Source organism: Ctenopharyngodon idella, chromosome 10 (assembly GCF_019924925.1).
Source record: "Ctenopharyngodon idella isolate HZGC_01 chromosome 10, HZGC01, whole genome shotgun sequence".
In the NCBI taxonomy this organism is placed as follows: Eukaryota; Metazoa; Chordata; class Actinopteri; order Cypriniformes; family Xenocyprididae; genus Ctenopharyngodon; species Ctenopharyngodon idella.
The window spans coordinates 44,783,145-44,795,336 of record NC_067229.1 but is presented as its reverse complement, the minus strand read 5'-3'; the positions used below and the strand labels follow the sequence as shown (position 1 = coordinate 44,795,336).

At 36.1% G+C, this 12,192-nt stretch overlaps 1 protein-coding gene across 3 annotated transcripts in view; it reads right to left on the bottom strand.

Annotated features, from left to right (window-relative positions):
- Positions 1-63: 63 nt before the first annotated feature.
- The window catches only part of rhobtb2b (Rho related BTB domain containing 2b), a 45,200-nt gene continuing 33,071 nt past the window's right edge, over positions 64-12,192 (bottom strand). The window contains exons 1-10 of one of the 3 annotated variants that reach the window (XM_051908203.1): positions 11,527-11,823; positions 8,555-8,756; positions 8,361-8,464; positions 8,093-8,278; positions 5,645-6,591; positions 4,639-4,757; positions 4,281-4,431; positions 3,231-3,319; positions 2,371-2,476; positions 64-2,285 (exon numbers count right to left, since the gene is read on the bottom strand). In XM_051908203.1, the coding sequence (XP_051764163.1) occupies positions 2,062-2,285; positions 2,371-2,476; positions 3,231-3,319; positions 4,281-4,431; positions 4,639-4,757; positions 5,645-6,591; positions 8,093-8,278; positions 8,361-8,464; positions 8,555-8,734 (2,106 nt within the window). In that variant the 5' untranslated portion in view covers positions 8,735-8,756; positions 11,527-11,823 and the 3' untranslated portion in view covers positions 64-2,061. Of the gene's footprint in view, positions 2,286-2,370; positions 2,477-3,230; positions 3,320-4,280; positions 4,432-4,638; positions 4,758-5,644; positions 6,592-8,092; positions 8,279-8,360; positions 8,465-8,554; positions 8,757-11,092; positions 11,454-11,526; positions 11,824-12,192 lie in introns of those variants that run through there. The other 2 variants (XM_051908202.1, XM_051908204.1) reach the window with 2 other exon arrangements.

The following is a 12,192-nucleotide window of genomic DNA, read 5'->3' as shown; positions in this document are numbered from 1 at the left end:
TACAGACATCTTTTCTACATTTATATGGTGTACTGTAAGATGTAATAAAAACATAAGCAGAGACACTTTTAATTCAAAAATTTATTAAGCAAAACTAATCATTTTTGCTATTATAATTCAATTTAAATATTGATAAGCATTTCCTTTCATTACAGTTTAGTTAATTACAGAACCACCACTGATTGTGTGACATTATGCATTCAGTACCAAGACTAAATTACATCTCAAAGACAGTTAAGACATGAAACAGGATTACCACAAGCTCTAGATCTCACACAAAACTCAAGACAGTTAAAGGGACAGTGCACTCAGAAATACATCGTCATTTACTCACCCTCATATTAACTCCAAACCTGTGATTTGTGGAAACCTTGTGACTTCTGTGGAAAACAAAAGGCGTTTTTTTTTTTGCATTTCCTCCACGGAAGAAAAAGTCATACAGGTTTAGAACGACATGAGGATGAATAATCAATGACAGAATAACTTTTGGGTGAACTATCCCTGTATTCACATGAAATTTAAGAAAATTTCTGCCTTTACTATATGTGTAAATGTTTTGCCACTCAATTCAATATCCAAACTACGCTGTAGTGAAAAATATAAGCTTGATGACCGTCTAGTGAGGAACTCACACAGGAAGACTCTGCCAGCAGAATCTCGCCATGACATCTCAGAACAACAGGACTAGGCACAATTTCATGGCAAACTCACATTTTCCGCTATATAATTTCAGCACTAGAGTCTAGTGATCACCTGACGGTCATGCCTGTTATAATCAGGAGAATATATATGATATGATTCAGGGGACGAATCACGAAGAGTCATTGTAGGTACAATGCTAAAAAATTAAGAATATTATTATTGGCTAAAAATGCACAGTGATCTGTACAAACAGGTTTAGTTTTGTTCTTTGGGTGACTGTTCAGTATTCCCACAGTTCTGCTTTGAGGCGAAATTGTTTTAGATCAGTGGTTCTCAATTGGTGGGTGAGGATAAAACAACTATTAAACTTTAACATCAATGTCTGCCCAAACCAGCGTTGTTATTTTAACTAAAACTATTAAAATGTTGTTAGTAACTGAAATAAAGCTTAAATAAAACAAATATCAGTAAACTTAAACCTATTTTGGTTAGTTGCAAAAGTCAAAGCTAAAGAAATTTATATATATATAAAAACATTTATTTACAATAAAGTCCCGTTAATGTTTTTTTTCCAAAATTGCCAAATTACCAAAATAATATATATATATATATATATATATATATATATATATATATTTGCCAAAATAAAATTAAATTAAAGCTAATGAAATATATATTAGTAAATGCATTAATTAACATTAACAATGAGCAATACATTTGTTACAGATTTATTAATCTTTGTTAACATTATTTTAAAAAAAAATCATTGTTAGTTCACTCAGGTCCATTAAATAATAAAGATACAACTTTTGATTTTTTATAATGTATTAGTAAATGTTAAAATTAACATTAACTAAGATTAATAAATGCTTTAGAAGTAGTTTTCATTGTTAGTTCATGTTAACAAATGGAAACCTATTGTAAAGTGTTATCAAAAAAAATAAACTCAAATGAAAACTAAAAAAAAAAACATGAAAATAAACGCTAAATCATTATGTTAATAAATACTGTGAAAGTATATAAATAATATTATTTATATTCACACAGTGTTTAAATCAATTGATTTTTGTATGATGAACCATTTTGGCACGATGTTGGGAACCACTGATCTAGATCAATATAATACACCGAGGGTTTCTTCATTGTTTTGAGATGAGATGTCTACCTGTTTTATGCAAGCAGAACAACTATAGTCACATTTGGTAAACATTTTAACTTTTGGACCTGTTTGGCGGCCATGCCCTACGTGACTTCAAGCACCATGAATTTCAAAGCACAGTTGATGAGATGTTGATCTGAAACCAGCAGTGATTTCAACCCTGTGTTAAGAGCAGGACTTGTCAAAGAAGATATGTTCACTGCACCTCATAGTTTCTGTAAGGTACCTTACAGAAACCTTACGGTTTCCTCCTCGTCTCTTCAGATGATAGCAGAGGAGCCTGAGGATGAGGACGATGAGGAAGATGAAGAGGGGTTTGTAGGGGAGGGCGGAAGATTCCACAGCACCCATTTACGCTTGCTCTGCCGCTTCTGCGACAGGTAGTCCTCCTTTTCCCGCTCCTTCCGTGCTCTCTGGTAGTGGTCGTCCTCCTTCAGGTACCAGACCGGAGGCCAGCGGTGCTTCTCGAAGTATTCTTGGTTCTCTGAAAATGCATCCAGAACAAAAACATATTAAAAACTGAATTCTGGACAGGTTAAAAAAAAATAGACAAACTCTTAATGTACAACCTGCTGATTTGGCCCTCATGTCCCTGGGGAATTTGCGGCACACGTTGTTGTAGTTGGTGCAGATGTGGTGAAGGCACCAATCGGTGAGCTGGTAGGCACAGTGGAACTGAAACCACATGACAACATGTAAAGTGAGTGTTCTTTAAAGGAATAAGTCACCCAAAAATCATAATTTAAAAAAAAAAAAAAAAAAAAAAATACAGTAAAAACCATAATAGTGTGAAAAATTATTACAATTTAAAAGAACTGTTATATACACTGCACGCCCAGCCAAAAAAAAAAAAAAAAAAGTTGCTGTTTGGATTTAAATAGACTCATTTTCCACAGTTAGTCTATACCGGTTTACTCAAGCTCTGTTAAATGCATTTTATAAATCATTCTGTTTAGTTTCATTATTACATCAGCAGAGTTGTTGACAGAATTACATTTTATTTACAGAGAGTGTCTGAGACACCAAAGTGTAGAAATGTTCAGCGTTCCTAAGAGTCTTTAGTAAATCAAGTGACTCAGCTTGACCAGTCAGGCATGACAGAAAGAACCATGTGAACATTCACAGGAATGCTGCAAAAATGTGTCTGACTTCACACCAAATCCCAGAGCAGGACATGGGTTACTGCAGTGTTTGCAGGAAACCCATTATTTCCTCAGTCATGCAGCATTCAAGAATCTTTCTTAGTTTACTTGTAAAATAATCACAGGTATTTTAGATTTGTTGAGTGTTAAAGTACAACAGAGTCTGGGTTAATCAATAAAGGAAATGCTAACTTGAAAACTTCACTTAAATAACCTATGCACTACAATTTATATATGCTAAATGTACTGCCGAAGGAGTTTGTGTGAGTTTCCACTCGCCGTTTTACCTGAGCCATCTCCAAATATACCAGCACATCTCCGTCAATGTCCGTGCCCAGGTCAGCAGCCTCCTTCAGAACTGTCACAGTATGGAGCTCTGCAGCAAAACACAATTAAGCACTTAATTCACCCAGAAATTTAAATTCTGTCATCATTTATTCATCCTCATGTTGTTCCAAATCTGTATGACCTTTGTCTTTAGTGAAACACAAAAGGAGAAGTTTAGCACAATGTTCATGTTGCTCTTTCAATGCATGAAAATAGTAAATGGTGCCTATTATTAGTTCATTTGAAAGGGATGAGCACATATTTTTGGATGTTAGTATATCAAAAAAAAAGACATAATATGTACACTACCATTCAAAAGTTTAGGGTCAGTTTTAAAAAAAGATTTATTGTATTCATTAAGGATGCATTAAATTGATCAAAGTAGTAACAGTAAAAACATTTATGATTTTACAGAAGATTTCTATTTCAAATAAATGCTGTTCATTAGAACTTTCTATTATCAAAGAATCTCCACAAAATTTCCACAAAAATATGAAGCAGCACAACTGTTTTCAACATTGATAATACTGAGAAATCTTTATTGAGCATCAAATCAGCATATTAGAATGATTTCTGAAGAATCATGTGACACTGAAGACTGGAGTAATGATGCTGAAAATTCTGCTTTGCATCACAGGAATAAATTGCATTTTAAAAAAAATATTAAAATATATATTTTTTTGTGAAATAATGCATTAATATTTGTTAAATAATGCATTAATATATGTTAAATAATGCATTAATATTTAATAAAATTACTGTTTTACTGTATTTTTGATCAAATAAATGCAGCCTTGGTGAGCATAAGAGAATTCTTTTAAAAACATTAATAAAATGTTAGATCCCAAACTTTGAACGACAATATTTTATCGTATAGAGCGACAGTTTTTTTTTTTAAATATAAAAAATGGTGAAATCTTGGTTAAATAAAAGACTTTCGTTATAAAGAAGAGATATAAACTGTATATTTCTTGTTTGTCCATTATTAACATGCTAATCAACCATCAGACCTGTGAGAGCGACCAGGTGAGGCAAGCAGAGGCGATTGGCCAAGATGATGAGCTCCATGGCGTCCAGGTCAGGTCTGGAGCAGAAGCGTCCCGTGTAGAGATACTCCAGCACCGCCTGCATACTACTGCGGGTCGTGTTTGGGAACAACACCTGTGAAAACCGCAACAAGACATGGGAAAATCTGTATACAAATGCAAACATTTTTACATGAAGGTAACATTACACATCTACACAAATATCACTGTTTGAAATCTTCTCTCAGAGGACAAAAGGAAACGAAATTTCTTTCTCTTTGCCACAGAGATGTTTATAAATGTTGTGCATGAATGGGTCACTACTGTAAAATGCAGCATTCACCTCTTTAGTACAGCTCTCGACAAAAGGCCCACCAAACATGGCTGCCATCCAATCACAGCTAGAGATGAGTAGAGGTTTATGGGCCTGAACGGTACCATCATCCAGTTTAAACACCACATCTGGGATATAAAGAAATAATTCTTTAATACAGTAAAAACAGACAGCATTAGTTTCTTACGATAGGGCTGCACGATTAACCGGAATTGCGATATGGCTTACTGCAATTATCCAATCACAAAGGCTGTGATTTAATGAAATAAATATATGTACTGCGTGTTTCAGATTCAAGCACTGTGTTCTTAAACACGTGCGCCTGCTGGTCAGAATGTCGTAAATGCAAAAAAAACTCAGCCTAAACACCTGTTACAAACCAATGTTTTGTTGAACGTGTAATATATTAAATGCAATTAACGTATCGTCTAATAGCGTTACATGAAATGTCTGTATAATATATTATTTTATTAAATTGTAGGGCTTGTTTTGTTTTATTTACAGAGAGCTTGGTTAATCAGACCAATAAAAGTAACTACTTAACTACAACCAAAGTCTTTAGATACACAAAGACGGACAAGAGGTGTTTCAAAGATGGCTGCCGAGTTAAATGACTTGCCTTAAATGGATTTTGCTATTGCTTTTTATTATACAAATGTGTCATTAAAATGTCAAAAGAAATATAAAACTGATCCAAGATCAAGTAAAAACCATATCAACACTAGTTCATGGGTTCACAGAGATGGGTGAACCACTGAAATCCTGAAATAGTACTGACGTATTAAATCCTCATTTACTAAAATCATGTGACTTTATCAGTCCGAACACGCTGGTTCAAAACAAATGATTTGCCAAGGTTTAGAAGCTTCATGAAGTATTGTTTCGAAAGCGCCCATCACTATTTTACAGTGAAATACTTTTTATTTAATAATAATAAATTATACTAATTCGCAATTCAATCTTATCCCCAAATGGTGCAGCCCTACTTTACGACATGAGATAAAACAACTTTGACCTGAGAAAGTTCCTTTAGCCAGGCATTCCTTCACCCGATTGGTCCGTCGCACATGGAAAGCCTTTGTGATCTCTTGGTTCATGAAGGCCTCGTCATTCAGGATGTTGGCGACCATCATGCGCAAGTCGAACACTTCCAGCAACTCGGCGATGTGGGCGATTTGCATTAGGTCCTTCTCGTGCTCGTCCAACTGTCCAGTGTATAGGTAACGCATGACCACGCGAAACGGCCCGAGCAACACCGAAGGGTCCATGTGCACCACCGTCATCGGCCGGGAGATGAATGTGACGGGGTCCTGGACCGTTTCTCTCCTGATGCTGACGAAAGCCCGACCCAAAGACGACAAAAGCCGCCCCCCGCAGCCACCCTCCAGTATCCCATCGGAGTCTGCGCCGATCAGGGTCCCGTCACTGATGCAGGCCCTGAGGTTGACCCTGCTATCTTCATCACTGCTCTCACACATGTCAAAGCTGGCCGCCCGTGTAGGGGGCTCCCATCCGGGAGGTTGCTTCCCATCAGCCTCAGCCTTCACATCCTGGAGAAAAAGGTCGTAGAATTTCGAAGAGGCCGTGGCGAGGTAGACCTTATGAGCGAAGACTCGCTGGTGCTTTTGGAGAACCAGAACCACATCAGCACACAGCGGCTCCTCCAGCAGCCGGGCCGGGTGCTCCTCAGTGGTGGAAGGAGGCGGCGGGATGACTATAACAGGTGGAGGAGGCTTTGGAGGCAGGAAAGGTGCCTGCAAAAGGGGCCGTTGGACGTCCCTCAAGTGAGACTTCCAGAACTGCAGGTGGCGCCGTGAGATGAGAGCAGCGCGAATGGCATTGTCAAACACGTCCTTCACTCCAAACTGAGCCACAACGCTGGTCTCGTAGTACGGCACACCCAGTTCTTTGGCCACCTCACGACCCTTCTCAGGAGGAAGAATCTCATTTGCTTTGATGGGTCTGTAAAGTTGGTTCATGGAGAAATGTCAATAAGAAGGATGTACTACAATATCTTTAATGTAAATGTTCCAAACCCATAAGACTTTTGTTCATCTTCGGAACACAAATGAAGATCTTTTTTGATGAAATCTGAGAGCTTTCTGTCCCTTTGATCTGTTCATCAAATAAAGCGATTGAGTCCCTTCAGAAAATTTGTACTAAATGGCTAAAAAAAAAAAAAAAAAACCCTGCTAAACCGCTAAAAATTTGGACTAAATATATATGGATTAATTTTATGATACTTTTTGAAGCGTCAAAGTTGTCAGTTGCATAGCTGTCTATGGAGGGCACAGAAAGCTCTCAGATTTCATCAAAAGATCTTCATTTGCGTTCCAAAGATGAACAAAAGTCTTGCGGGTTTGGAACGACATGAGGATGAGTAATTAATGACAGAATTTTCATTTTTGGGTGAACTAACCCTTTAATTAATGCAAGAATGTTACAATATGTAACATTTACATTAAAGATATTGTAGTACATATAAGATATTATAGTACAAAACACCCTCAATACAGGATGCTCAATTCAGCCAACTAAACAGTCTGAAATAAAGCTAGCCAAAGAAACATAGATGGACTTATTTCTTGCTATTGCTAATCAGAAGCAGGTGACATTAATATTGAGACATTTATATTTATATTTAGAGAAACTAGTGATATTTATAATGTAAAGATGTGTATAATTATTAGTATTTTTTATATTTATAATATAAATAAAATTATGTGTTATAAGTTAGAGGAGCATTTGGTTTTTTTTTTTTAATAAATTTTCTATATGCAGTATATATATATATATATATATATATATATATATATATATATATTTTTTTTTTTTTAAGAAATTAACACTTTTATTTAGCAGCGATGCATTAAAATTGATCAAAAGTTACAGTAAAGACATTTGTAATGTTAAAACATTTTCAAATAAATGCTGTTATTTTGAACTTTCTATTCATCAAAGAATCCTAAAAAAAATATCACAGTTTCCACAAAAATATGAAGCAGCACAACAGTTTTCAACATTGATAATAAGAAGAAATATTTCTTGAGCAGCAAATCAGCATATTAGAATGATTTCTGAAGCATCATGTGACTGAAAACTGAAGTAATGATGCTGAAAATTCAGCTTTACATCACAGGAATAAATTAAATTTTTAAATATATATTAAAATAGAAAAGAGTTATTTTAAATTGTAATAATAATACTTCACAATATTACCAATTTTACTGTATTCTTGATCAAATAAATACAGCTTTGGTGAGCAAAAGAGACTTTAAAAAAAAAGAGAGAAACATTTTAAAAATTTTGCCAACGTCAAACTTTTAAAAGGTGACATAGATTTTAACAATATATATATTTTAAATATTAATTTTAAATAAGCATAATGAGCATTAAAAACTCCAAAATTCTGATTTCAAGGGGTCTTTGAATCACAGATTGAAACTTTTAAACAACAATTCACCTGGCAAGAGGCCTCCGTGCCCGATTAACAGCCTCCAGGTCAGCGTAACGCAGGTCTAACTGGCAGCCCACCAGGATGACTGGGGCACGAGGGCAGAAGTGCTTGATCTCTGGGTACCACATAGTTTTCACGTGAAAGAGAGAATTGGGGTTGGCGATGGAGAAGCACAGGACCACCACGTCTGACCTGGTGTCCAAACACAAGATAAAACATTCAAGATGTCCTCAAAAGAATATTTCATTTCCAACAAAACGGTCCACAAACACACCTGCCGTAAGCAAAGCGCCGGTCTTTGTGGTGGTCTCCAAAAGTGTCCCATAATCGAAGAGACACACTTACATCATCCACTACATCTCTGGAGCGCTCCAGAACCTTCAAAACAACAAGTGCACTGGATTTATGAGTTACAAATCTTATCTTATGCTTTTGAAGTGTCATGAGCAGAAAGATAAAAGTCCAGACCTCTTGACAGACTCTATACTGGTCAATGGCCCAGACAGTGGGCACATGCGTGGCGAGGAGCTGGTACTGCGTAAGAGTGGCGTTACATGCTCGGGCACAGATCAGCCGCGTTTTGCCCACAGCATTGTCCCCCACTACCACACATTTAATGGTCTCGACATTAGGCCTCTCATATTCCATGTCAGTATCTGTAAACTGGGACCTAAAAGCAATGGATAAAGACACAGTTAAAACTCATAAAACTTGAAAATACCCCCGAATTGTCAAAATTAAGAGGATAAATTCCTTACACAATCAAACATGATACTGCAAATGATGTCTATAAATATATACTCTTTTTTGCTCCTCATGTTCAACGTGCAAGCAAGATTATTAATCAAATAATTGAGTATTGCATGTGATTATGTAGACATAACATCAAAGATACAAAAATAATAGGTTATAATGCAGTATCCATATTTTGCCATATTCCATCATAATTGTTACAGCTACTTTTCGCTCAATTAGTCTGTATGACAGATGTTTGTGAAATGTAAGGAATATTTATACTTCACCCACATATCAGACGCCTACTTTCCAAACAGGATAAATAAATGAAATAAAATAATTAAATAAATAATTTTTTAAAGAATTAAAAATTATTTTACAGTTAAAGTCCCCCTGTAGTCATTAATTTTATCTATTAAAACTCATCTTTGTTAAATAAAATTACATATTTAAACATTTTTCCCTGGAAAAAATAAAATCCTTAAAATAGCTTGAATGTAACTCTACACACTTCCTTGCTAGTACACACAGATCAGATCTATGAATATACAAATTAGTCACCGCCTCCACTCAATCACACCAGCTCGGACTACCTGATCCACTGTTTAATTCAGCCATATATGTTAGAATAAGAAACTGACTCAGAAGATGAAGAGTGAATTATACTGGGTTGTCTACATGTTGGAATCAGAATGGTAGTCTTCGTTAAAGAGTTATTAGCCATGAACCAAGTCAATCAGCTAAGAGGTGAATCATAACACTACAAACTTTGATTTGAACCAAAAAAGTTTTTGAAAATCGGACAAAATGAGGTATGAGGACAAAAAAGGTACAAGACTGTGTACTTAATGGCTTTAGTGAGGGAAAGAACTACAATCCCATGAAGCATTGTGAACAGAATCATCGAAAAATGATAGAGAAATAAAAAAAACTTATGTACAAATGTTGATTATATAAATAAAAACAATATATTTTAAGTTTATTGCTAATGCATATAAATACAAACACACAAATATATCAGTATTTTGAGAGCTTAGAGAGACTGACGTAATTACATCATTCGCAGTGCTTCATGGAAGTGGGTTTTTTCGACTGATTGGTGTAATTTTTGTACAGCATCATGGTAATGTAGTTTTTCCACTAGGAATTCTGGTGTTAAATACGATTTTTTTAAAATAAGGTGAATTAATGCGGGCTGACGGCTCCAACAGTAGCAAATACCATTGATTAACAACCTCGTAGCTCACAGCAAACATGTCTTTAAAGGTTTGAAAGTTATCTTTCAAAAAAAATTCCCAATGGAGAAAATTAATTTTAAATTTTTTACCACTATATTCTAGTTATATTGCTATTTGTACCCGATTTTTCCTGTCCTATCTTAAAATGCCTACAGAGCATAATAGGACAGGAAAAGCCCCACTGCGCACATTAATGGGATTGGTTACATGTTTGTGACGATAGGGAAAAGAGGCGGTTTCAAACTGCATTCAAACTACTCCAGCTGAATTCAGAACTGCATACTAGCATACTACTCTTACTACTTCTGCCATAGAAAGATGTGTAAAATTAGTAAGAGTAGTATGCTAATATGTGGTTTTGAATACAGCATCTCTTTGGTACACTGCAGTATTAAAGAGAAAATGCTCAGTAATGGTGCTGACTGAAGAATTTGCACATGGCTTGTCTTAAAAGTATATTAAAAAATATAACAAACAACATTAAAAACTTGATTTTCACCACAAGGGGGTCTTAAATAAAAATAGTCAAGTACAATGCAGCAACAAAAATTACTATTACTCCACAATCCACATAGAAAAAGTTACTTTTTCTGTTAGCGAACATTTTTAGCAACAACTTTGCACTCTTATAGCAATGTTTTTTTTTCCCAAAAATCTCTCTTAAGTTAGAGAGGATTAGCGGTGGTATGTTGCTCTGGACAACGGCGAAATATCCAGTTTAGCGATCATTTATTCACAAAATATTTTTATGTACCCAAGGCGTCGCTATTGACCAATCAGAATTAAGTTTTCCAGAGCCGCGTTATAAACAAAAACATGTTCGCCGTCAGCATCATTAGACGCTCTCAGAATCGGCTGCACTAATACGCCTACGATCCCGACCAATGCAGCCTAGGTAGGCAGCTCAGTAGGTTGAGACACAGCCTTCACGCTGAACTTATGTAATACTCATCATGTCCTTAATGTTCTGCTCAAGAGAGCAATTAATGTAGCCTACACAAGCGCATACATTTATGAACACGCGAGACCTTACCGAAGTGAACTGAAGGGATGCATCGGGTTGGCAATCGCTTGTGATCTTAGAAATGTAGATGGTAAAATGCCCGTTGGATGCGGCGTGCACCTGAAACGAACCGGGCATACACTTCATTTTCCCGGTGGAGACGCAGAAGATACAAAACTATGTCACCGTATTTTACCTCAACCAGACCTAAGCTAACCCATGTTACCAGCCCAAGCCCTAGTTCTTGAGCTCCTTTTAATAAAATACACCGACTGAGTGAGAAGAAAAGCACGACGGCTGCAGGCTTCTGATTCGTGACATTCTCGGCGTTCCTTGGTTTCTCTTCCGCATGTAGGCAGCGCCATCTGACGCACCACACAAACTGCTGAGAAGGGGAGGCTGAAAAGAAAGAGTCGTAAACAAATAGTTGACACATGACTACCTCAAGCTTCATAACTACCAACCTGCTGCCATTTCCTGATAGTCATCTTAAAATATCTGCATTTCTTCAATAGTGTACGCTGCCTCTGTTTGCACATTATCCGACACTATGAATCTATGATTCAACCCACCTATTTTTATGCGCATTTTGGGATATCGCATAGAAAACGCTGGATAGAAAACGCATACATTCTAAAAATGCACATAAAAAAAACTTATGCGCTCAACTGAGTTGGATAATTTTATGCGATACGAAAACGTGCGCATAAACTAGATGGAAACACTTTTACCTAATAAATTCCTTTATGCGCATCAAAAAAGACATGTGACTTTGAGATGGGACGGCATAACTGGACCAACAAGCGAATCGATCTCGTTGCACAGCATTTCAAATTTTGGTCATTTTGTATTGCCTGAGCAAAGTCTGTCGTTAAAGTGGTTCGGTAAAATTTTCTCCCAGAAGCGTCTCGCACGATTGCGTTCACAAACACCAGGCACCTATGGCAAGCCGTTTTGACTTTTATTTATTCTCAGGATATGAATTCTTGATATCAGCAATTCAATTTTCTCTAGTTAAAATGCTAATTCTTGATATCAGGAATTACATTTCCACTATAACTGTTTATTCTTGATATCAATAATTCAATTTTCACTAGTTAAAATGCTAATTTTTGATATCAAGAATTATA